General features: G+C 37.6%; 2 protein-coding genes across 4 annotated transcripts in view; one reads left to right on the top strand and one right to left on the bottom strand.

Moving 5' to 3' along the window:
- The first annotated feature begins 845 nt into the window (after positions 1-845).
- Positions 846-9224, top strand: LOC136827935 (uncharacterized). The gene is made up of 9 exons (XM_067085410.1): positions 846-997; positions 2093-2222; positions 2991-3074; positions 3867-3955; positions 4374-4553; positions 5318-5511; positions 6921-7057; positions 7707-7831; positions 8929-9224. Exons 1-9 carry the CDS (start codon positions 980-982, stop codon positions 9112-9114), a joined length of 1143 nt encoding a protein of 380 aa, XP_066941511.1. The 5' UTR covers positions 846-979; the 3' UTR covers positions 9115-9224.
- A 9887-nt stretch (positions 9225-19111) lies between these two features.
- LOC136827936 (ionotropic receptor 21a-like) overlaps positions 19112-27282 on the bottom strand; it is a 31226-nt gene continuing 23055 nt past the window's right edge. For 2 of the 3 annotated variants that reach the window (XM_067085448.1, XM_067085437.1), the window contains exons 3-4: positions 21452-21592; positions 19112-21105 (exon numbers count right to left, since the gene is read on the bottom strand). In XM_067085448.1, coding sequence (XP_066941549.1) covers positions 19459-21105; positions 21452-21592 — 1788 coding nt within the window. In that variant the 3' untranslated portion in view covers positions 19112-19458. Of the gene's footprint in view, positions 21106-21451; positions 23103-27282 lie in introns of those variants that run through there. The other variant, XM_067085426.1, reaches the window with a different exon arrangement.

Raw genomic sequence — 27282 nt, 5'->3', positions numbered from 1 at the left:
AAGAAATTCCCTTGTACGTATAGACTGATTATGAAATTTAGGTTTTGAAGACCAAGCGCCGGAACCCATCAGGATTATTCAGCGACATAACGAAGGTGAAATATATACGTTAATGTTATGATTGATAATGAATAGGTGAGTGATGACATACTAGTAAAATACAGTGTTAAAATATGAACGTAAAAAATGAAGAATGATATTGGATAACCCTGTACGTATAGAAATCGCATACTACAACAAGGTAAAGGGAAAAATATGAAACAGCAACAATACGAAGGTTTCACTTTTCTTTTTAAATATATTTGGTTTAATTATCATACAATGATTCATAACTTATAGCAAAAGAGACCGTATTTGATATAATCTTGCTCCCGCAAGCAATTTCAGTTTATTTGATTTGCCGACCATTGAATGGCATTGATTAATTTGGATTTTTAGTCATACCAAATTTCATCTTTGGAGAACTGTCGGGTATCATTGTTCCTATGTATTTGAGAGAGTTGACATTTTTTACTTAATTCTTTTCCGTCCCTTGGCCTTGGTGCATACTGTCATGATTGCCTTTTTTTTTTTTTTTTTTTTTTGCCCATGTTCATTTCCTTAGTTTAGAACTGCATTTCATTGCACTCGTTACTTGCATAATACGAAAATGTTACATCGGAAGATGAAACCAAGTGTAGACATCAACAAATTATATTGTACACCAAGTAATCATTAGTATTGTAAATTATAATGGTTTCAATTCGGGAATGTAAGGATAAGACCACAATCGCTTCAACATACATGTGACGTCACAGCAAAGGGTCTATTAATTTGGCTCTCGCCATCTCCAAGTCTCGAGTCACGAGACTCACGACACGAGCCAGTACTCTCCAATGTGGCACGGCTCTGCGTCTCTTTGTATTAATAGTCTGCCACTTGGTAACGCTTCATTCTAGTGTCGTGCTGCTGAACAGTTTACGAAGACTTATAGCGGATCATGGCTTCGCAAGTGAACGTGAGTACTAGATTTTCTACGTGGACATTTTGTGGTAAATACCAGTCAAAAGGGTAATGTCTTATTCCCCTAAATGTCATGAGGCACTGTGCCACTGAACTCCCAGCAGACTGAAGTGCACGAAACTGTGGCACTACTCATAGTTAAATATTCTTTTTGTTGCGTTGCACTGATTGACAGCCAAATGAATGTAAGACATTCAATTAACAGAATCACGTTGTGTTGTTCTAGATTCAGCTGGGATTTTGCTTTCCGACTGAGTCTGAAAATCTGACTTATTCCAATCAGTTTGTGATTATGCAATATTTGAGACAACAATAACTTAAAACAATATGTAAAGACAGTATAATATAGAAATAGTTAATCTTGTCTATCAGGGAACTTCAGATACTTGTGATCTTGGAGATAACGGAATTCAAAGATAGGAGAGGAACAATTTCTTTTTATTTAACATCTGAATACATAAAAGAAGTTTCAAATGTGGATTTTAATAACTGTATTGGTAGATATCAGTACACGTAACTACAACATGACTATTTATCGTAGTATTTTTTTTTTTTTTACTGAAGGCCACGGTTTGAATCTTGGCTGACACACACAATATATATATATATATATATATATATATATATATATATATATATATATATATATATATACAAACAGTTTAGTGACAGCAATCCCTAATTTTACTAATGACATTTTTACGCTATTTTTTTATACAAATCCATCCAAATTCACCATATTTTTTTTTTTTTGTGTAAGTTACACCCAAAGGAAATTGTAAATCATAATATATATATATATATATATATATATATATATATATATATATATATATATATATATATATATATATGCTATCACACGAACCGAGTCGTTCATTGTAGAAGGTTTTTTTATTGTATAACAAGTAATATATTTAGTACCGTCTTTCTGGTAAACGAGCATACAAATTAGAACAATACGTTTGTAAAACAATAGTCAAACTCAGTTGTGGTAACGTAGCTCAACCTGACATTACGAAATGACTGTTGTTCCACTTCCCGCCCAAGAAGCACGACCCCTATCTTCTTCTTCCTCTTCCCTCGGCAGGGCGGCGAGGGCCACGTAGTCGTGGACATGAGGAGCGACACCATCACCCTGCCCTCCAAGGGCATGAAGGAGGCCATGATGTCAGCGCCCCTCGGAGACGACGTCTTCGTAGAGGACCCTACTGTTCTCGGTAAGGTGTTCGTTCAGTCTCGTGACTTCGACCACGACTCGATAAGATAGTGACCGAACTCGAGATAAGAGTTTGTAACGAGACGACGGTCGTTGTCACATACTTTTAACTGCTGATTCGAGGATGAAGACCCTGTGCAGAAGACTTACGTAACACTACCCGCTTCACGATAGTTTCATAGATGACTCATCAGTAGCATAATTATGCTCTATTGCCAAGATACCGGGAAAGGAACTGAATCCATGTACATAGATATTGTGTGTGTGTATATATGTATGTATATATATATATATATATATATATATATATATATATATATATATATATATATATATATATATATATAATGGTGATTTTCTAGACAAGGGTTTCATCCACGGTCCAGCAGTTAAATTATGAATGTGACAGTGACTGTTGTCTTGTATTTTCTCTAGAGCCACCTTTGTTAGGGGGGAAAGGCCTTAATTCTGAAAAATATACTTAAACACCCACACATACTGCATATATATATGCATAAGCTATTGTGTGTGTATAAAGCTTTAGCCTCTCCTTTCAAAAACAAGTACGGTATACAATAGACTAAAACCAGTTCATCCGAGATAAAAAAAGGAAATGAATCATTTTCAGGAATTCACGTCAGGGATGAGTTAAATACAGTCCCATCTTGTGAACAGAATGTTCAGGAATATACGACTGCATAAAAATTCTATATTCGTCAGAGGAGTGTTAGACAGAGGGCCACTTAACCGAGGTTCATTTCCCTTTCAGCTCTACAAGACAAAGTGGCTAAATTGCTGGGCAAGGAGGACGCTCTCTTCGTCCCGACTGGAACTATGGGTAACCTAATATGTGGTAAGGTCTTTCGTTTGCTTCTTGTTTTGTTTGTTATTGATAATAATCATGTGCTAAATTCAGATACATTAGATATGATTAGTAAGGATTTCTCGTTATCTTTTTTTATCGGTACGTTTGTCGAAGCTGTTTGATAATCTGAGGAATTATTTTCTTTAGAGTAAACTTTTTTTTTTTAAACTATTTACCAGTGTTTTGCTAGAGTTTTATGGAAATATTTTCTTACAAGAATAAAAACATAAAGGTGTCAACGTCAGGAACTTCTTCACTTTTGTAAACGTTTCCTTTTTAGATGTCAGGCTACAGCGCTGACAAGCTAGAATTATCTTGCTCAAGTTCTAAAGAATTTTTCATTACGCAAGGAAATGAAACATCAAGCCAGACATTACCATCCTGCTTGTGACATTATGCTTCATTCAGAGCAAAATAACCTCTCTCTCAAAAAAAGCCACCCCAGTTGGGGAAATCTCATGAATGGCGTCATGATGACCCCAAATGCAACCGAGCTATTTTGAGCTTTCGCTTAAGATAAAAATGCTGAATCAAAAGTGGCGTCTAGGTATTTCTGACGCACTGCTTTATAACACTTTTTGATAGACTCTGGAAGAAGATTGCTGAATGTCTAAGCTTTGACGGAAAAAGAGTATAAAGAAATTGAGAAGGTAAAGGGTCATTTAGGTTTAGAATTACGGGAAGAAGAATTTCACTTTGACGAAGACAGATATCAAATGCCTTTGAAATAGACTTTTAAATTCTTTCATTAATGATTTTATTCTCTCTGTTGTTTTACAGTAATGAATCACTGCAGGAGTCGCGGAAGCGAAGTGCTTCTAGGACATCTGAGTCATATACATATTTATGAGCAGGGAGGCATCTCTCAGGTGAGTGTTACTTGGGTGAACAGTACACCCCTGTATACTCACACAAACACAATTGCACATAAACACTCACTCACCCACACACATATATATAATGATCACATTCAGTACATTTCTGTATATATATAAAACTGCCAGACACTATAACCTAACTTCTGGGTCTCTAAATATTATTGTCTGTTTTCTGCCAAAAACCTTTGAACTCTTAGAAACTGTTCAATCCACGCCAAGATTCGAATCTGGTTCAGGAAGAGCAGCTTATCATTCCCAGAAACTGGATTCAAAGTCTTCAGTGGAAAGCGTATCCAAAAAAGAATGAAAAATAATAAAGACAGTTGAATCGAAAAGTAGTGATAAAAATTGATCATACTGAGACCGAACGAGAAAAGGAACTTAAAATATCCCTGTTCATCTTCCGAAGTTAGGCGGCGTCCATCCGCGAACCCTACGCAACCTGCCTGACGGGACATTCAGCCTAGACGAGCTGAAGAAGTTCGTCAGGAAGGACGATGTCCACTTGCCCGTTACGGAACTCGTCTGCATCGAAAACACGCACAATGTCGCTGGGGGTAGAGTCCTGCCTTTACAGTGGTTAGATGAGGTATGTAATAAAGAAAACGACTATATATCTGAGAGAGAGAAAGGGAATTTATACAACTATTACAACGCCAGTTTACAAAGTCTATCGAATGTGTTGTTTTAACTTTTCTCTTAAGGTTTTTTATATTCTTCCAAAGAGTGCGTTACAAGATCTTTGCTTTGTCACCTACAAGACGTTACTTTTCAATTAAATATTCATAATAAGGCAATGCTGTCTTTTTCGTTTTCCATAGTGATACACTAGATAGGGTCACAATTGATTACAATAATCTTTATACAACTTTGTAAAATTTAAGGCCTTGAATTTAAGCAACTACAAGTCACCGTTATACACTGGTATAACAGCTATGACTAAATATGGCTTCTAAATCTTTTATAATTTCATCACGCTGTAGAACTGATGCTTCGAATGAATAACTGAGGGATTCTTTTGCTCTCGCTCTCTCTCACGTTTTTAATAATATATTTCCTATGCAAAGACCCCTAGGCCTACCACCTATTGTGTGCCTTGCGCGCAGCACCGTAGATGGTACTGGAGTTTCTTAGAAGCGTCCCTTCTTAGTTCCTGGATGCATTACTTTTTGTCTTTTAGTTTTCGCTCGTTCCCTCTGTCTCTTCTGACTTAGCTGTCCGGCTTCTTTAGCTCTGTTTACTTCATTTTTTTTCTCATTGACAGCAAACATTTCCGGTACTATTCGAATGATTAGTCTTGTAAAACGTAGACTAAACTGTTGATTATAAATAATATACTTCCTTGATTTCCAGCTCGGTGCGACCTGCAAAAGTCTAGGCCTGCCCCTTCACATGGACGGAGCTAGGCTCATGAACGCCGCCGCGGCTCTACAAGTGCCGCCCTCAAGAGTCGTAGAGCATTGTGACTCCGTCTGCCTCTGCCTTAGCAAAGGGCTTGGTGCTCCCGTAGGCTCTGTCATTGCTGGGAGAAAGGACTTCATCGTCAAGTAAGCTCAGCGAACAACTTAATTTTTATTTCAGTGTTTATGTCGACAGCTCTTGCCACAAAAATGTCTTCAGCATTGCCGTGAAATTCGTAAGTGGACACTGCTTTCGAGCATACGGAACCTAAACCATTCAGTAAGTTACCCAAACACTAAAATGATCTGAAGACTTTGGGAAACTCGAGAGGATATTATAGGTATGTCTGTTGACAAGTAGGACTAAGAGAGAATGACTCATTCGTGGAAACTGTAAACTAAACTGAAATACAGGAACCCACTAGATTAGGTCTACCTAATGGGTTCCTGTACTTCCTTGTAGTTTACAGTTTTCATTTTCTCTCAGTCCTATTTGTCAACAGACGTCCTATAATTTCCTCTCGAGTTTCCCAAAGTTTTCAGGTCATTACTGGATGATCTAGGTTCCGTATGCTCGAAAGAGGTGTCCACCTATCAATAGAACCTCGGATTTGAACATCTCTCTTGAAATTTTCAAGTTTCTGAGTATCTTTGCAGTGTGTGTGCTCATCTTGATATGGTAACATATTCCCAGAGTCACTTAGATTAGACTGATATCAGTGTTGAACCCACCACAAATATGGATTTACTATATATATTCATTCTTCAGCAGTCCTTGATACCTGTGGCCTAGAACGGAGTGTGGCTGGATTGAAATGTTAAATGTAAATTGTATTTGCAAGTTTCTTCGGCGCAATCGAGTTTTCTGTACAGCCGATATAGCATATAATCAAGGCCACCGAAAACAGATGTATCTTTCGGTGGTCTCGGTATAATGCCGTATGAGCCGCGGCCCATGAAACTTTAACCACGGCCCGTTGGTGTCCTATATCGTTACCAGAAGCACGATTATGGCTAGCTTTAACCTTGAATAAAACCAAAACTACAGAGGCTAGAGGGCTGCAATTTGGTATGTTTGATGATTGGAGGGTGGATGATCAACACACCAATTTGCAGTGTAACTAAGGTCTGGCCTAGCAAAACTTTATCCCCTCAATGACTTCTATGGGTTTAAAGTTCCCACCCTTGGAAAGTTGGAGAATTTCGTTTGAAACAACTAGTTCCAGCTCGCCTTTTCTCACGAGAGAAATTTATATTTTTCCTAGCTTTAACTAGGTAATTAATTCTATTCTACTAAGACACAAGAAGAGAGGTCGAACAGCAAATATTTATAATATATACATATATATATATATATATATATATATATATATATATATATATATATATATATATATATATATACATACACACACATATGTATACCTGAACAAATTATTCAACCGAGTAGATTAGGAATAACAGATAAACATATTGCTAAATTAATACGTCATAAAAATGGCCTGATGCAACACGCCCAAAAGAAATGTTCACCCGTAAAAATTTTGACTCCACAGGGCACGCAGGCTCCGGAAGGTGTTGGGAGGAGGCATGAGACAAGTGGGCGTCATAGCTGCAGCCGGTATATACGCCCTAGACCACGTAGCGCCCACTCTGCAGCGAGATCACGCCCACGCCAGAGCCATTGCACAGGGTAAGACTTTTTCACCCTCTTCCTCGTAGGTGGGTTAGTGCCGACAGTGCACCTCATGCGTGCGCTGTAGGCATTACTTAAGGTTCTTTGCAGCGGCGTCCCTACAGCCCCTAGCTGCAACCCCTTTCATTCCTTTTACTATACCTCCATTCATATTCCTTTCTTCCATCTTGATTTCCACCCTCTCCTAACAATTGATTCATGGTGTAACTGCGAGGTTTTCCTTCTGTTATAACTTTCAAACCTTCTTACTGTCAATTTCCGTTTCAGTGGTGAATGACCTCAAGGTTCCAGCGCTTGGCCTAAATTCTATATATTCTCTTCTATTCTATTCATTCTCATCTTCTTCTTTTCATGGGTCTTATTATGATTTGAATATAGCCACCATTGTGAATATTTTGTTTTACACTAATGATAAATAGCTTTCTGTAGCCTAGAAATTCTCCCAGATCAAGAACTGAATCTTCTTCCCAACATTTTGCGAAAGATAAGAGGGAAATTATTTTATTTGATAGCGATTTGGTCTGATCAGTTTTCTGCTGTTGCCCCGTAAGAACTGAATCAACAATAAAAGATAAGAGGGAAATTTTTATTTGATAGCGATTTGGTTCTGAATAATTCAGTTGCATTATATTGCTTTTCTTTACAGCTGTAGCAGATACTGGCAGCAAATCTATATTCGTTGACCTGGAAGGCGTCCAGACGAATATTCTTCTCATCGAATGCAACCCAGAGGTTTTGTCTCCGGCTCAACTGGCGACCAGGATGTCACAGGTACCTGTGTAAATGTTTCAGACAGACAACAGACAGGTATGCAGAATAAGAGAGAGAGAGAGAGAGAGAGATGCATGCATAAAGTATGAGACAGAAAAAGCTGTCCAGTACAGCACAGACGTGTGACTGAGGCACTTTACTCGCTGTTGATTTGACAGAATTCTAGAAAGCTTCAACATTAAAGAATTCCGAACCTCGCAATAATTTTTAGTCAGGCCAATTCTTGTGAACTTTCCCCCTTTGGTAAATTATGTTTTCGATGTCCAGTCCAGTCGTGGTCCGAAACAGAGACGTGACTGAGGCACGAAAGTTATTTTGTAGAGAGTAGTAGTAGGAGTTATTATTTGTAATGGTTCTCTGTCTTGACCTAATTTTCTTGTGGTGTTTCAGTTTTGAAATCCTATTTAGTCCCAAATTTCGCTCACCATTTGTTCCATTCTCTGCTGAGTTTTAGATATGAAGGAATGTTGACAATGAGATGTATAATCTGTTTTCATAATGAAGGTGTTGAACAATATATAATTTACCCATTTCATTAATACACTGAACATCACAGTAGGTATATAATTTCCCATTATTACTATACAGACACCACCCCGCTTAAGAACATTCAACTTACAGTACAAACATTCATCGATGCAAACAAACGAGAGTGCAAATTACAAACACTCAGAAACAAACAAACGAGATTTCAAGTTTAAATTGTGTTCAGAGCGCTCCCCTTTGCCAACTGCAAGTTCAAATTTTGTTTTGCGCACCTATTCTGTACATACAGTGCCGTATGTAGGCTACAGTGTATTGTGTTTTAGGATGAAAAAACACTATGAACTGTACAGTAATCAATATAGAAACAATTCAACATGCATAACTCGTTTGTAAGTAGGTACTTAACCAACTGGTTCTTAGCCACGTAAAATAAGTCTAATCCTTCGGGCCAGCCCTAGGAGAGCTGTTAACCAGCTCAGTGGTCTGCAAAAACTAAAAAACGTAAAATAAGTCTAACCCTAAAGCTGTACTTAAACTTAAACTGACAATTCTGTTAATCAGCTCAGTGGTCTGGTAAAACTAAGTAATATACCAATTTCCTTTATCAAAAGGTGACGGAAGAAGAAGCTTCGGCCATTGGCCAGCGAATCGTAGCCCGGATGTTCCAAATGACAGATACAGCCGTCCGATTGGTCATCCACTGTGACGTCAGAGATGAAGACATACCCTTGGTTATCACGAAGTTGAAATACGTCATCAGGGAGTTCGATAACAGGAAATGCAAAGCAGAGAAGTGATATTTTATAACAGAAAGAGCCAATTAGGTCTACTGATTTTGATAAATCATTCCAGCAATGTTATGTCTTGCAATAAAAGTATTGTGTAAATATATGATTTAATAATGCAATTTGTTTTATTCATTCATAATTTCAGTATTGTCTTAGGCTGCCTTGTGACACCCATCAGGGTACCTCTTCCCACTCAGTGGAAATGAGTGATTCTAGGATTATGTAGTTCATTGGCCGTTTCTTTCCGTCAACTGTCAAGCTTTGGTATTGTCTGACTCTCATAACATTCCTTTCTTTAAAAGACAGGAAGGTGTATGATTGATTGATTGACTGAAGCTTTCCTCGTGGTTACGGGCCGGCCATTCCGCATTTTTTTTTTTTCTTTTTATACCTGGGCTGGGAAAAACTATGTTGTATTGCCCACGCCACCGGCCTTTGCTCTTAAAAAATTATTTGGGCCAGAACGACATTGCTAAACAGGCACCCATAAGGTCTGTATAAAATTTTTATTGATTTATGCTTTCAAGGAACAAAAAATAACAACTACTCCAAAAATAATGTTCATAAAAATTTCTCCATGATTTTTGAAATTAAAAAACTTGATCCTAATCGTACCATGCGAAATGAATTGCAAAAAACTTTCGAAGGAATGCGGACGAATATATCCAAATCCTTTCTCTTCTGAAAAACCGAAGCCATTTTTCTTTGCGAAATAAATGCAGAATCGTTCCCTTTCAAACGATTTTTATATTTAGAATTTATTGTTTTGGTCCCCGCAGTCGACAGACATCACTCTCGGACAAATGAGCAACGTGAAAAATATAAATTGTAAGTCATGAAGAAAAAAAATGTGGAAGACAGATTCATCAAGCCGTTACAAAGGCGTCTTCTTCCTAGAACTACTCCTAATACTATTACGTCAGCGCCGCTAGGGTTCGGTCAGCGAAAGCCTAAAATTTATCTGCATATCGACTTATTATTATTATTATTATTATCATTACTATCATCATTTTTACTTACTTCATACAAATTGAGTTTAAATTGAGTTTATACTCACGCGATAAACACTTGTTAGAGGACATTTGGTCAACTTGACCAACACTTCCGTTTCTCAAGCGCCATTTATCTTCGGACATTCGCCATTTTCTGCGTTGATCGCCTATTTCATCGTTCCTTTATTTTATCACCTGGCATAAATTCTGGTTTGTGACCACGCCCATAGAGGCAACTTTGTGCACTGCCGCCTGGGATATAACTGATAATTATTGATTGTGCATACATTACTACAATTTATTATTAGCATACTCTTTTCCGAATTTTTCTGACTGATAATAATTATAATTACCTTACTGTTAATTCATCAGTTTCTAATCTGAAAGAGCTTGAAAAGGTTTTCTGACTGAGAATAATTATAATTAGCCTACTGCTAATTCATCAGTTTCTAATCTGAAAGAGCTTGAAAAGGTTTTCTGACTGAGAATAATTATAATTAGCCTACTGCTAATTCATCAGTTTCTAATCTGAAAGAGCTTGAAAAGGCTTTCTGACTGATAATAATTACAATTAGCCTACTGCTAATTCATCAGTTTCTAGATCTGAAAGAGCTTGAGAAGGCACTATCCCTCCGGGATAATACTATCGTCTAATTAAAAGCGAAGTTCTAGATGACTTCGGCAATGTCTGTCTGTCAGAAAGACCAAGGTGCTTTCAATGTACTCCGAGTATTTAAAGGTCCCTGGGCTATGCTTTGAGAAGACTTTCTTTATTATCTTGGATAAATAGCAAAAGTTGTAAACCGACAATTCAGCACAATTCAAAAGTTCAGGAATTAGCTTTTCTAAGAAATAAAACGAGATTAATATTCTGAGTTCGGGGACAATCAACCGGACAGATAAATATCATATTTAAAAAAAAAAACATTGTATTGCTTACATCCAACACTTGTTATTTACAGACCGAACTTCAAACGTTTTCAGTGACAAGAGAAGTCACGCTAACGACTCATCGCGAAGCCAAACATCGAGATGACTCATTGAAAACTTCCGCATACAGACAACGCTTACTTACTCCGAGTACATATTTTAGCCTTGCTAAATAATATTTGCTCCGTAAACAGGGACCTCTGTCTTTATGTGCAGTTATGAAGATTGAAGATTAAATAGTCGGAATTGTGGCTCTTGATAATATGAATATTAATAAGGAAAATTAGGTCTTACTTTTCAGTTTGTTTCGATGAAAGCACAACCGGTTGAATTTTCCCTGATTATGGGCTTATCTTGAAAAGGCTCTTTGTGACGAAGGTGTAACTAAAATGCATTCACAAGATAACTTTATCTCGTCCGTCATACAGGAATTAGGAAGATATATATATATATATATATATATATATATATATATATATATATATATATATATATATATATATATACACACACACACATATATATATATATATATATATATAATATATATATATATATATGTTTACGAACGTATTCATCGTTGTTGAACTTTTCTCATTACCAAGCAGAAGTTTGATAATCACAAAGTTCTAAATTACGGTTTGAAAACCGCCAAAGATTTTTGTTCTCATGTTTTGAAATGGGACTTATTATTAATAACAATATTTTCAGGTTAATCAAATTAACATAATTTTCTTAAGAATCATATACATATTGTACACTGATTACTTTTCTCGGAGGGTTTGTCAACCACTCAAACAATGCAGTATCATGGGTCATCTTAGCCCATTTTTAATTTTTTATCTTTCTGAAATAGATATTTTTCAGATTTACTTTTTTTTCGTTTTTATATCAAGGTTTGGCCACTGTTGAATGGCAATTTCATTTATCTACTCAAGTACAACCGTCCAACTCTAATCATTTTATTTTACTTTCCCGGGAAACCTTATTTACGAAGGAGATATTTTATTTATTTATTTTTTTGTAGCCTGATCTGGTATCACAGAGTTAGCGACAAATGACACAGAGACTAATAAATGACAAATTAATATCATTTGCATTCTCATTTCCTCAGAAGAGTTTTGCAAGAAGAGCATCGAAAGAAACCTTAAAAACCCACATCTTTCTCTCAAACAAAATTGGGATTTATGAACAGAGCGACTTTCTTGAAGTAGTCCTTCTCTAACAAGTTAAAATCATTCTTTTGGTAAGTTTCAAAGTAACGGAAAATCAAAATGATTCTTCAAGTTGAAGTGTGGCAGATATCATTTTCTCTTTATCTCCTCTTCCACACCTGTTTATCCTCAATCTTCGTTTCCTAAGTTTATCAGGCAAATATAGACTGAACTGTCCGAAGACCGTTGCAACTCCCAAGAATTTGAAAGCTTGAACAGTCGTCAACGGACGTCCATGGTCCACCAATCGTTCATGCACAATATATTATTCAAGTGCGTATTGTTCCGTCGACAATAAAGAGCGATAAAAAATGAAATGTGAAACCTCAAAACAAACCTAACATCGAAAGAAACATGAAACATTCAGCGTGGAAATCGGTATTTAAATGGCTTGATAAGAGCTCTGCTTATCTGCATAAAACATATACTATCTGATTTCTCTGCCGATTTAGAAAACAATCGAGCGAATAAAGGCGAGTCTTTCGAAGAAAATAAGTGGCTCTCCGTCGCTTTATTTTCCTTGCCTTTATCTGACATGAACCTGAAAGCATGTTCCACGAATCAATTGATGGTTATCACCTCAATATTCAATAATAACTTCCCTGAAAAGAAGAAGAAGAAGAAGAAGAACGCGGCTGTAGCGAGCCATCGCCAGTGGCCGTAACGAGACAAATGTATAGTTTCAGCCGCTCAAATTGGAAGCGCCGACACCTATAATCCTCCCCCCAACACTCTTCTTCCCTTTGTTTACGCGACCTTTGAATGCATGACGTCATATGGTGCGTTTGTTAGGTCTTGCAACAAGCGATGGCGTGGCAGGTGACCTGTTTTTCTGTTCGCGTTGATGTCGAGGCGGAAAAGATAGGTATCCGAAATTCATTTGCGTTTATTGCGCCCGTGTCGGGTTGCGATAAAGCTGTCACGAAAAAGATATGAAATTGGATGACCGATGCATGGAATTTCGATGAATCATATGTAAAGTATGTATAATATATATATATATATATATATATATATATATATATATATATATATATATATATATATATATACATATATATAAATTTTACTTTATCAATTACACAAATTGTTCTGTGCATTAGTAGAGTTACCAAAGGACCTCATTCGAACTGGATGGTATCAAATGGAGTATTTATTCAGAAAAAGTTACAAGTCCACATCATCAAGTATCCGTACTGTACGGATACTTGATAATGTGGACTGTTTGTCCAAGAAAGCTTGTAACTTTTTCTGAATAAATACTCCATTTGATACCATCCAGTTTGAATGAGGTCCTTTAGTAACATATATAACATATATAATATAGGAATAATCAACACACAATCACATGTGGAACAGAAATAAATTTCTGACTCGCATCAGGATCGAACCCAGGTCTTTCAATCGAAAGGCAAGGGCGCTGCCCACTAGGCCATACAAGTCATAAAAGAAGTTGGAACCTGAGGGCAACTGCACCCAAGGAATTACTTGGGTGAGTTAACTGCTTGCATATCAGCGTGCTCAACGATGACCCAACTGACAGCATTTCATTCGAATTATCCCTTCTGAGTGAATACTCAGAAGGGATAATTCGAATGAAATGCTGTCAATTGGGTCATTGCTGAGCAATTGGGTCATTGGGGAAAACACGCTGGTATGCAAGCAGCTAGCTTACCCAGGGAATTCCATGTGTGCAGTGGCACTCAGGTTCCAACTTCTTTTATGACTTGTATGGCCTAGTGGGCAGCACCCTTGCCTTTCAATTGAAAGACCTGGGTTCGATCCTGATGTGAGTCAGAAAATTATCTATACACACATGCATATATATATATATATATATATATATATATATATATATATATATATATAAATGTATATATAATTTATATACAAGTATAAACATTTAAAGTTCATTGTTTGTTTTGATAACAGTAATTTTTGCCACTTCTAATGCATTGTCTAATACAGGATATTTCAGTTTCTTACCTGTATTCCTAATCTTATTCACTTCTTCATCAATATATTCAGGGCTACATACAGGGTGTGTATATGTGACGCTCTTAAAAACATAGATGTGAACACTGGTTGCTTAACCTTATTGCTTTGACCAGAATAAAAATGTACGTAGGAAGAAATATTAGCAGGTTTTCTGTAAACACTGTTTTTGAACCCACTGCTATTTCTGCATATTAGGCAATCCAATATATATATTGTTACGTGTGGGGGCTTGGCTGATGAGTTTATTAACTAATTAACGTAATTTATGAGGCCCTGAGTTGCCAATGACCCACGTAACCTGTCAGTTAAAGTTACCGTTAACCTCAAAGACAGGCAATTCCTTAATTAAATAAGGCTGCCAGCCGGGGAAACACATTACAAGGGATAAAGGGTTACCCTGCAACGCATGGATTACGTATGTTACATATGTGTAGTCTTGAGTATATTGATGAAGAAGTAGATAAGATTAGGAAATATCCTGTATTTGACAATGCATTAGCAGCGGCAAAAATTACTGTATCAAAACAAAAATAAAAGAACCTTACAACACAAAAAATTTGCTTGTACTACCATTTAATAATGATATGAAAGATATCCCCAATCTTCTTAAGGATTTTGGTGTTGATGTCGCATTCAAGAACAGTAAAACAAAGAAGAACAGCATAAGAAATGTGTGAGATAAGCACTTGTGGACAGTGGAATTTTTGTACATGCTAATGAGAACAATCATGTTACCAACTGGGAAGGGACAAACACGATAGCGTATTCTAGTAATGCACTGGAAAAGAATTTCATTGAATCTAGCTTTATAAAAGAAAGATGTGGCTATGATATGAATATCAGTCAAGGCATGTATAAACTTGACCCTATAATTTCAAAAGAAGTTTGTATATTGTTTAGATTTTAAGGAAGGCAGTAGAGATGTATGGAAATAGGATTATCATATCTGTAAACACAGTACAGGGCAGCAGTACTAATGAGTTTTTTTGGCCCTCATCCCTGACGCCTGTCAGGTGGATCTTTGTAGTGTTGGTTGGTATTGTCCCTTAAGAGTATAGTGTGATTTCAACCACTGTATTTGTACGTATGTAGATTAAATGACCTGTGCTTATAGCTGCTCTGGTTAGATCCAACTTGTGTGAAGATGTGGCACACTGTGTCTGGAGCTCCACAGGGCAGTGTTGTTGGTCCGCTGTTATTTTTAGTGTATACAAATGATATGGTTGTAGGCCTGGAAAACAAGATTGTTCAGTATACCGATGATGCAACACTTGTGGGTGTGGTGAAGTCTCTACTTATGAGAAATGAAGCTGCCCTTAGCCTCAATCCAGTCATGGACCGGATCAAGGAATGGTGTAGTCGGTGGGGTATGAGGCTGAACTCCAATAAAACGACAACACTACTGATTAGCAGATCTTGTACAGATTTCCCACCCCATCCTCCCCTTCAGGTGGATGGAACTTTGCTGAATGAGTCTGAAGCTTTAACTATTCTAGGCATAACTTTTGACTGGCATCTAACTTTTGAGAAACATCTAATGAAAGTTTCAGCAAATGCTGCACTAAAGTTAGGTATTGTTCATAAGGCCTCATATATTTATAACAGTGATAAAATCAAAGCAACTTGTTTTAGGTCATTTGTACTTCCTTTACTGGAATATTGTTCTCTGGTGTGGATGTCTGCTTTTGCCAGAGATTTATCTCTGGCAGTGGTTCGTGGTGGTAGATTTCTGTTTCCTAACAGTGGCAGTTATGACTTGCCCTTGTTTGTCACTTTTTCATGAGTTGTATTTTAATAGAGATCTTTCACATTCACAACTGATCCCATTTTCCTGCCGAGAGCAACCAGATTAGCAGAACAGCAGCACCAATATGCAGTAAATGTGCCTCGCTGTCGAACTTCTCAGTTCCAGAATGAGGTCCTGTATTCCTCACGCCGTTGGACTGTGGAACAGCCTCCCAGAGGATTTTGTGCAACTGGAACTTCAGAATTTCAACCGAAAATGCAATGCATTACTACCCCAGTACTATTCTTCTTGCATTTTGATACATTTTTAACTATTTATCTATTCATTAATTTATTTTTCTTTTTTAGTAAGTGGTATCTCTTCTTTCTGTATTTCCCTTTACTTCCTCTTACCTCTTAATTAACACCATATTCTTTGGAAGCTTGAATCTCAAGTCAATGGCCCCTGTGGGCTTGTTCCATATGAATAGGTTTTCTATGAGAGTTGAGAGCTTACTATCCAGTGGTGACGACCATAAGTGGGGGTCTACCCTCAAGTCATCACTCACTAGAGCTGATTCAAGCATACCTCCATTCCAGGAGCTAATGGAACTGCTGCATATTGCCCTAAACAGAAAGAAAAACTTTTGGCTCAAGTCTTTGTGAGCAAACAGTGTGGTGAGTCCCTGGTGTTGCCTCACCCTTGCTTTCCAGAGCCCAGGTTGAGTTCATTGGCCTTTAGGTCTAAAGAAGTTAAAACTTTGCTTCTGGGCCTTGACAGTTATGGCAGCATAGATCCTAACAGGATCTTTCCCATTTTTTTTTTTATAAAAAGACTGCTGAATTCATTGCTCTTAAGATTACTACTATTTTCAGATGATTAGTTGGACTTGCAATTTTCCTTCTGTTTGGTGGGAAGGAAACATTGTTGAATTACCCAAGGGACTAAGTCCATCCTCATGTCCCCCTCAGTATAGGCCGATTTCAATTCCCCCTGTTTTATCTAAGGTTTATAAGACGCTGCTCTTTAAGTGTCTTTGTAGGTTTGTTGAAGATAATAACCTCCTACCAGCATTATAGTTTGGGTTTCATAAAGGCCTTGGTGCCTGTGATGCACTCGTCAATATAAACCATCTCGCAAAGTGCTCTTGATGAAATTGCAGAGGCCCATATGGTTGGTCTACATTTTAGTACAGCCCCCAATTATGTGAATCATGAAGCAGTTATCTGCTAGCTCAGATCACTGGGAACTGGTGGATCTTTTATTAATATTTTAAATGAATGTTTAATAGGCAGAACCCAAAAGGTCTGTGTCGATGGCCAGTACAGTAGCTTTAGTAATGTCATTTCAGGTGTTCCTCAAGGTATTGTTCTTGGACTGTTGCTATTTATTACAGTGACATATGGCAATGTCTGGAGAACAAACTAACTGCATATGCTTGAAGATACTACTCTTCCAGCTGTTGTTCTTTCTCTGCGCCTTAGGTCTGTGGTTACAGAATCCTTGAATAGAGATCTGGCAAGTGTTCATGAGTGGAGTAGGGTTTGGGGCATGAGGATTAACCCTCTAAAACTCAAAGTATGACTAGTCAATCCAGCATGCTTTAGCCATTGCATCCTGATTTACATTTAAATGGTGCAATTTTAAATGTCAGAGACTCTCTTGAGATTTCAGGTGTGACTTTTGATAAGAGATTGACTTTTGAGAAGCATGTGCATAATATTGCTTCCTCTGTTTCTCAAACTTGGTATCTTGCAAAATGTTTTCAAATGTTTCAGGATGAAGCTAATATATCTAAGTGTTTTAATCTTTTTCTTCTTCCTTGTTTAGAGTACTGTTCTCAAGTGTGGTCTTCCAGTGCAGACTCTCATCTCAAACTCCTGGATAGAGTTATGTCATCAGTCAAGTTTATTTTGCAAACTTGATGTTAGCTTGTGGCATAGATGTCAAGTGAATACATTATGTTTGTTGCATAAAATGCACTACAATGACAAACATCCTCTGCACTCTTCTTTACCTGACCTAGCTGTTTTTGCTTACAACACTAGGCAGGCTGCTTCAGCAAACAGTGTCGTTTCCTAGCATCAGATGTAATACTACTCAGCATGCTAGGAGTTTTATCTAGGCTACAACTAAAATTTGATATAGCTTGCCTAGGGCAGTTGCAGAATCTTCTCATCTCCAAATATCTAAGCCAGGTGCAAATTCATTCCTGCTCTCTGCTGACATCTCACGAATTTCAGGTGTGTAGGTGTTATTGTTTATTCCCTTATATTTTTCTATTTATCACCTTTTCTTGTAACTTATCGCTCTCAGCAGGCTGACTTTCCTCTGGAGCCCTCTTGGGTTTATAAGCAGGCCGACTTTCCTCTGGAGCCCTCTTGGGTTTATAGTCTATTGACTCTGTCCTTAAGCATTTTCAGCTGAAGATTTACAGAAAGAAGAGCAAACCCATAACCAAAAGATTATTTCTAAAGTTAATCATACAGATTCATTTGTTGTTTCTTTTACGTACTTCACAGCATTTCAAACTTAACTTCCGCTTAAAGTATGGCATAGTTTTTTGTTTCACTCTCAGATTCATCAAAAAAATTCCCCTCTTTGTTCTTAGAAAATGTCCATCATATTTTCATTTGATGTTCGGGTAATTATTTGCTGAAAATTTAATATAAAAATACTGGAACTGTAAATTAAGGACTGTGACGCAGCATAAAGGAAGGAAAGAAAGAGAAAACTTGAACCTCTCAGAAAAGAAGCAACAATATGCTAATCATCTGAATGGCCATGAAAACAGGAGCTTTAAATATATGGCCACATGTTGCATGGAATCCTCAACTTGCTGATTTGATCGCTATTTTCTTTGTTTTCTCTGGCTATGCCTAAAATACTGTGGTACCCTATGACACACACAAATTCACTCTTATAAAATTGGTCTAGACCATGATGTTTCTAGATGAATATCCCTAGACTGAGTACGACAGCACTGCTCGATAAAGCTGATGTGAAACATCTTTCTAATGACAGATGAAGGAAGAATTAGCATGTGATAATCAATAATACTAATAAATTGATTTCCTTAAGACTAGTTGACTAGTTTTATTTTTAGTTTTATCAGTAAATACATGTAATGGGAAAAGAAACGTCAGTCACTTTTAAAGTTATAATTTCATTTTACGATGAGACCAATCATGTTCCTATTTTCAACAATAAATCATCTCTAGAAAGTATATTAATGTTCACTGGGTAAGGTATTTATTGATCTGTGAGTAAAGTGGGTAATGATGACAATGTTAACAGCAGTATGAACATTAATCTTCATAATTACCAATACATTCTTTTATCAATGGTATTATTACTAGTGGTAACACCACACTGAACATCTAACCTCTCTTAAGAAGAAGTGTCATTTCCAGTCATCCAAATACGTCCATGTTCCTCGTCTCTCACTACATGATGCACAAGGAACCCTGACTGTGGTGTTCCTATTGTTAATCTACTTTTTTGACAGCCTTTCATAGACGAAAAGTACTGTGGCCACGACATAGCCGAGCCCCATTATGTAAAACACTCCCTGGACGTGACCGAGATTCAGGGCTTGGTTTATGTCGGTGGCTTCAGTACTAACCTTCGATCTTTCAGCAGCGTACTTCTCCCTGAAGTGCTTGGTGACCTCAGCCTGCCATTTGGTCATCATGCCAGACTCGAAAATTCTCAAGAGCGCGTTGGTGAGGTTGTCCGTCAGGGGGGAATTCCTAGGCAGAATAAGCGCCACATTGTAGGAGAGGTAACACTCGCGGGCGATCCTTATGGTCGGTCGATCCCCGTACGTGAAACGAGCATCCCGGTTCAGTTCCAAGTACTGTTTGTTTTCGACAAAGGCGAACTTTCCGGCTTCTACAGCCTTGAACACTCCGAGGTAGTCGACATTCGTGTCGAGCAGAGATGCTAGTTTTAGAATTCTCGGATCTGTAGAGATTTCAAACTGAGTTTTCCAAAAAGAGTGTCCACCGAGTTTCAGGCCACTCTTGATGAGCTGATCTAGTGTATCTATAGGAGGTGCCTTCTGCGTAACCGACAAAAATGCTATCAGGTTAGCTGAATAGCCTGTAGTAATGATCAAGCAGTAGATCCAGAAAAACCCCATGTAAATTCTTGTAGGTAAGCTAACAGGAACTGCGTCAAGAGGACGGGTAGTAAGCGCCGCCATGAAGTAAAGATAACTGTAAGAGAGGCTTCTGAATTCTCTTGGCCCGGGAGCCTTGTACAGGACTGACATAAAGTAAAGTATGGGTCCTCCTACCAGAAGAGAAATTCCTATGGAGACCCAAGTGTTCCATGAAAATGGCAGCAATGGGGACTGCCAGTTTGACAAAGGCTTGGGCGTAGGGGTCACGAAGCAACCCGGCATGAAGTTGTAGGGGTACGAATAGTCAGTCTCAGTCCACCGGAAGTCATCAATAAACACATTGCAAACGCCAATGTCCGAAATTTCATCATAGACCTCTCTCATCAGGCCATCCCAAGATCCATTAGGATATTTTGTCCCCCACTTCTCCTCGTAGCTGACTTCTACAAACTCCACTGTAAAGTTCTTGATGACTGCGAGGCCTTGAATGATTTCCATATCCACACCTAGCCTGGTTACAATGCGGCCACTTTCATCCCTGGCATATACGACACTTGGTGCAAACTCGAACGTTGCCACGCGAAGGGGCATGCGTTGGAAATCCTCAAATTTCTTGGCGAAAAGCCGGTTCCTATTAAGAAACGAGCCATTCACCCATGAATCAAGAAATTCCAGTACCGGAATCTTAGAGATGAGACTGTGTGTCCAAATGAGGATATGAGATTTCATCGGTTGTAATACCAAGAAGTTTTGGGTTTTCCTGAAGTTGTAGAGGCCAATTAAGTCACGGGGATTAAGTGAGGAAGGGTCTATGAGGGCAATGATGTAATAAGCATCATAGTTCCAAAAGAGAGGGGGCTTATATCCCTGTCGGTAAGGAGTAGCCCTTAGGTAGTTCACAGATGCATGTTTGATTAAAATCTCTCCTTTAGCCAGGAGGAATACGTAGGCATCACAGGGTGACCGTCTCCATGTTGACATTTGTTCCAGGACACCAGATGACAAACGGTACAGCTGAAACGTTATAAAGCAACATTGAATTTATGACTTCATTTCACTATATGATAGCAAAGTTCATGTGCCATGTTTTTAGGAATGGGTGTAAAACTATAATTCTTAATGTGAAAATCTCCTCTGTTTACAAAAGAGGCAGTTTCTTTCTTGAAGTATCCGTTTCTTTCTAGTGATCAAGTTATCTTACAGAAGCAGCGATGCTAGCAACTAAACTCCCTTTTTTATTATTATTCTCAAGGTATTTTTATCACAACTAGTGATGGCTTGTTGTGCATGCAATAAATCTTATCGTATGAGCAACATGCCAGCCACTATTGTCTGAAAATAAAAATCCAGAAGGTTTTACCTTACTGCCCCTTTCTCTTAAAGTTCCGCTCAATCTAAGCGCCATCTCAGTAGTATCCGCTTCGTAAAATATGGTCACTGTGCAGAGATAAAGATTTTCTTCTATGATGGCACTAAGGGGGCCTTTCTCTGATACCCAGCCCTGTAGAATAAAGAAGAGAAAGCAAGTCCACATGGATTTCGCTAAGGCATAAATGTAATCACACGTAAGATGACACGGTAAGGTGGTGAGTGTGATTAAGTTGTTGTCCTGGGTTTGTAATGTATGTTTGGATGAGGAAAAGGTTTCAGAAGAATAGGCAGGAGGAATAATTGTTCCCCTGTAAGAATGATAGGACCATGTAAGGTGAATTTTCGAATTTGCTTGAGAAAGTTAGACAGATGCAAAAAGGACTGATGGGGAAAGAACAGAGTGGGTTTAGACATGGAAAAGCCTTTATGGGTCAGTTATTTGTTATGAAACTGTCATGTGAGAAGTTTGACAAGTAAGTGAAACAGCTGTATGTGGTATACATGGACCTCAAAAAATATAACAGCTGATAGGAGGGTGTTGAGGATAAACCCAAGAGACCAGTTAAGAGTGTTTATGATAGAAGTAATGCATGTGTTAGAATATTCAGATGAAGGAGTAACTGCATTGGTGCAACAGCAGGTGAAGACAACTGAGTGTTGTCCCTATGGCTGTTTAATATATTATGAATGGAGTGAGACAAGGAATCTCAGAAATAATGTTGGATGTAGCCGTAAGGTGTGGGATAAAAGAAATTAATCTTGAATGGAATGTGGAATGTTCATGTCTGTTGATGGTATGCACTAATTGGTGCTAGTGAAAAGAGATTACAGAAACTAGTGACAGGATTTGAAGGCATGTTCAAGAAATGAAAGTTGGGTGTAAATGGCAGCAAGAATAACATTATACAGGTAGATGGAACCTCAGAAGATGGACCAAGCAATATAATATGCATTCTGGATGGTAGAAATATGGCAGCAGTAGATCTGCACAGGCGTCTGGGAGTAAATATAAAGGATGATGGAAGAGGTGAGTCAAAGAGTAATAATTATTCTTTGACACTTGCTACCTTCCTTGCTTCAAAGGAAGGTAGCCAAGTGGGTGCTAATGATTTAAAAGAGAATTGGAGAACTTTTGGAGGCTAAGGTTGGAATTTACGAAGGTATTTAAGGCTTGAATATTTATTGAAGAACTTCGAGAGCCAAATCTCCTGTATGAAAGTGAAATGTGGAATCTTATTGCAGATGAAAGCATACATGCTGAAGATCTACGGTGAACTATTTAGTATATTTGGTGAAAGAAAATCTGCAATGGTGAGAAATGTGGAGATAAGTAAAGTGGTAAAAACGTTGAGATAGCAAAAATGATGGATCTCAATGTGTTGAGATGGTCTAGTCACGTGGATAGAATGGGTTACTAACTTCCCAAGAGCAAAAGCCTGTGCTGGCATAAGGCCAACTTAAAGACGATAGAAAGCAGGACGAGAGGCTGGTGAAAAGGCATTATATTCATGAAGTGTTGGAAGGAAGGAGAAATAAAATACATAATAGAGGATACGTGTCTGGTAGTGGTAGTAGAAGGAAGTGCCTTAGTACCCAGGGAGCGTGAGGGTGGGTATTAGAAGGAAGTGCCTTAGTACCCAGGGAGCATGAGGCGGGTATTAGATGCAAGATAGCACCCAGGGAATGAGGGTGCGTATGAATGGCCCATTGCGTGAATGGGTTCGACACATTGTTGATGAGCCTTCTAACTAGGTGTTTAAAGCAGCTAATTCTGTCGAAGTGTTCTGCCTAGGGGACTCATCCACGAATCGTCTGAATGTGACAGTGGCCACTGTCTCCCAGGGAGCATGAGTTTCATCTCTGAACCCTTAGTACCCCTGAGGGTGGGTATTAAAGGAAAGCACCCAGGAGCATTATAGATTAATATATATATATATATATATATATGATGGGTATATATATATATATATATATATGGGTATATATATAGGATATATATATATATAGGGAGCATATATAGGTACCCAGGAGAGTCAGAGAGAAAAAGTGCCTGTAATTTAATTCTCAGGAACGATTAGCGATAAACTGTTAGTTATCGAATTAGCCTTGAGATGTTAAAGACCCTTTTAGCATTCAGTGTCCTAAAACTCTTGCAAACGGCCTTAAAATTCTCCAAGTTCTCAAAATACTTAGAATTCGCAACTTGTTGCTTCCTTAGCACCCAAGGTGCAATTTAAAACGAGAAAAAGAGAGCAGTGAGAAACTGAAAAGATTTCTCATTCAAAACATGTGAAGAAACTCAAGAGAATATTAGGCTGGTCTTTCCGTCTGAAATATGCTCTAGAGCGCTTCTCTGCCTCATACGATATATTCTGAAAGCAACTGATTTGAAGGGTGGGTCTTGGCCTTTCCCATGACTTGAGGGTGGGTATTGCTTCTCGTAAGGAAGATTTGTGGAAGTGCCTTAGAAGAAATAAGTCAAGGAAGTGCCTTAGTACCCAGGGAGCATGAGGGGTGGGCCTGCATGCAATGGGTATTGGACCAGCACTGAGCAAAAGCACTTCACCCAGGGAGCTTGAGGTTGATGAAAGCACAGCAGTGACAGAAATGGATTATCAGCATCATAAATAAGTAACAAATAAATCAGGGTAACTGAGAGACAATAGGAGTTTTTATTCACGCAACACCAAATGCATTTTTTGCTGCGTGGATCGCAATAATGTCTCGGTAGCTGGAAGCAGTTTGTTTATCCCTTTTATATTATGATTGTTGGGGCTAAAAGGTACCTAGAAAAGATGAGTAGGGGTCTAGTGTAAAGTGAGAAAAAAGTGCAATGGTAGATAGGATTCCATAGATCTCAACTAGGTGTTTAAACATAATGCTATCGAAAGTGTTCTGCCTAGACCATGGGGATGTCAGTGGATGTCTCGTTTCATCTCTGAACCCCGCCCCAAAGAAATCTTAAAATAGTAGTCATATATAAATTATACATATATATATATATATATATATATATATATATATATATATATTATATATATACAGTACATACATATAGGCAGTATAAAATTATACATATCATGTAACTCATTTAAGTCAAGTAAAGTTAAGTATATAGCCTAGAATGTAGAAAAGGATATTTGAGTGAAAAGTTTACGAAGGTAGGTAGGCTTAATTCTACCAAGGTAAACTGAAGATAACATCAAATTATAATAAAATAATAACTAACATGTATCTACTAGCTGACCAACTTGGTGCTGCCTGGGAAAACTCTGAATGACAACAGATAAACTCTTTCTCTTCAAAACTGTGAAGAAACTCAAGAGAATTTCCCCTCTTTCGTCCTCTCTAACACCCCCTCTACTCTCTCTCTCATACTATATTCTCCTCTCAACTGATTTGAAGCACTCTCTCCCTTTCCTGACTTAAGATAGTTGTTTCAATTACACTGCCCATGCATTATTGACTTTTATATTTCACACCAGTGACAGAAATGGATTATCACCATCATTCCTAAATCAGGGCTGAATTTGGACTTAAAGGGCATCAAATGTCATTATTCATCTCAGCGACCTCGAAAATGTCTCTGGATTAGACACTTTGTTTATCTGTCATTTTTGACATTTTATTTTTCACCCCAATTCTCACCCCCAAAGTGCTTCCTAGATAGGAGTTGATCTTGGACTTAAAGGGCATCCGGGGGATGTCACGATTCATCTCAGCAGCCTCAAAAAGTAGTCTATATATTAGACTATATATCTGTCGTTTTTATTATTTTATGTCATTCCCTTCCCATATATATATATACCCCTTTGGTGCCAGTGATGTCTTACTCCATACAGTATTCTTTTAACTCAGATAGTAAATCACGTATATACCAGGTTTAGTTGAAAAGTTGCTCAATGCACTTCAGAGTTATGTTGGAACATAACATCAAATTATATAAATAATAACATAATATCTACTATATATATTTATATAAAACTAATATAACAGATAATTATATATATATATACCCTCTTTCTACATAACACCCACTATATATATATATCTATATCTATATATATATATTTCCGTAAGATATATATATATTTAAATTAAACCTCCATTTATCAGCATTAAAAGGGCATTTGAAGTACAAATCAAAAAAACATACAATGGTCATTTTTTGACATTTTATTCTTACTTTCAGCAACAGCTTGATCTTGACCCTATCCACCAGGGCACAAACTATGGATTGCATCATTCACCTCTTTATTTTAAAAAATTCTAGCCCCACCCCTAGGATGGTGATGTCTTACACACAGTATTCTTTTCCAGATAGTAAGTTTATATAGGTTTATTGATATTGCTATATATATATATAACATACACATATCATACATATATATATATATATATACATTTATATATACAGTATATGTATACAAATATTTATAAACATTTGTGTTAAACTTTGGTATATATATATATATATATATATTATATATATAACATATTATATATATAAAATATATATATATTTTATATATATATATAGGATGGTGTGAGACACATATATATATATTATATATATATATATATATATATATATATATACACATATATATATATATATGTATATATATATATATATATATATACATATATAGATATACACACACATATATATATATATATTTATATATATATATATGCATATAAATATTATATATATACATTGTATATATATATACATATATATACACATTTATATAAAAAATATATATATTTATATATATCATATATACTTCAAACGGAAACCTAATTCATATGAAAGATAGCACCTTATTCTTTCTCTAACTTCTGAGGGAGCATAGGTATATATAGGTCTTTATATACCCAGTGAGGCCCAAAATAGGACAGTCAGTTAATATTCTGATAAAATAACTAAATAGATTCGTCTGGAAGTTAGAACATCACATTTACGTTTATGAAGGGGAGGCGATTTTGGGCATTTGTTTACTGACACATCAAAACTTGTTTACTGACAAATTCAAAACCTTTTTAAACCCGACGACTGAGACAATCACACCTAGATTACATTTACCTCTAGATCGTCCGTGTGATTTGAAACGTAATCCTTTTTCCTGGGGAACTTGAACCCTGGAACCAGAAACCGGCCGCTAAGACGCTCAGGTCGTTGACAATGACCAGAAACATTCGAGTCTGACGGCACATCTCCTCCATCAACGATGCCAGTTCCAACGGCCATGACTTCTACGCATGTGGCCGTTAATATGGCCCAGGCAAGACGGTGGAACATTGCGTCAAGTTAAAGGACAGACAGGGAAAGACACGGTTACTGTCTTTCCAGCAGTTCCATCAGGAGAAAATTATAGATTGCGAATATCGTCTCAGGTAAGAAACTCCGCCAAAGTCACCTCGAGTCACCTCTTCCTGGGCGAAGGCTCCCGGACGATGATCCGTTTAGAATGAAGGACTCTCTCTCTGGTGCCCTGAGGTCTCGAACTTCTTGAGCCTTGGGACCACCCCTTCCCCACCCACCTCAAACTCCACCCCCTCCCCACCCTCAGCGCAAGAAAACGTCGATGTATAATTATTGGCAGACGGTTGTTCAGACGGATTCGCGTCTATGTCGAATGTATTCAGCTGAAGAGAAGCCGAATAAACGACAAGTGCGATCCATAAAAGGCGGAATTAACCATAACTGGCCTCTAAAACTTTGAGTCGGGAAGTGTATAAGATCTCGTGAACATGACTAGCAGACGTCCATTCTTTTTTCTGCTCCGATTTATTGCTCGGTGCCATTCTGTTGGC

The sequence above is a fragment of the Macrobrachium rosenbergii genome, chromosome 3, assembly GCF_040412425.1.
Source record: "Macrobrachium rosenbergii isolate ZJJX-2024 chromosome 3, ASM4041242v1, whole genome shotgun sequence".
NCBI lineage: Eukaryota > Metazoa > Arthropoda > Malacostraca > Decapoda > Palaemonidae > Macrobrachium > Macrobrachium rosenbergii.
This window is presented reverse-complemented; position numbering and strand designations above follow the sequence as displayed.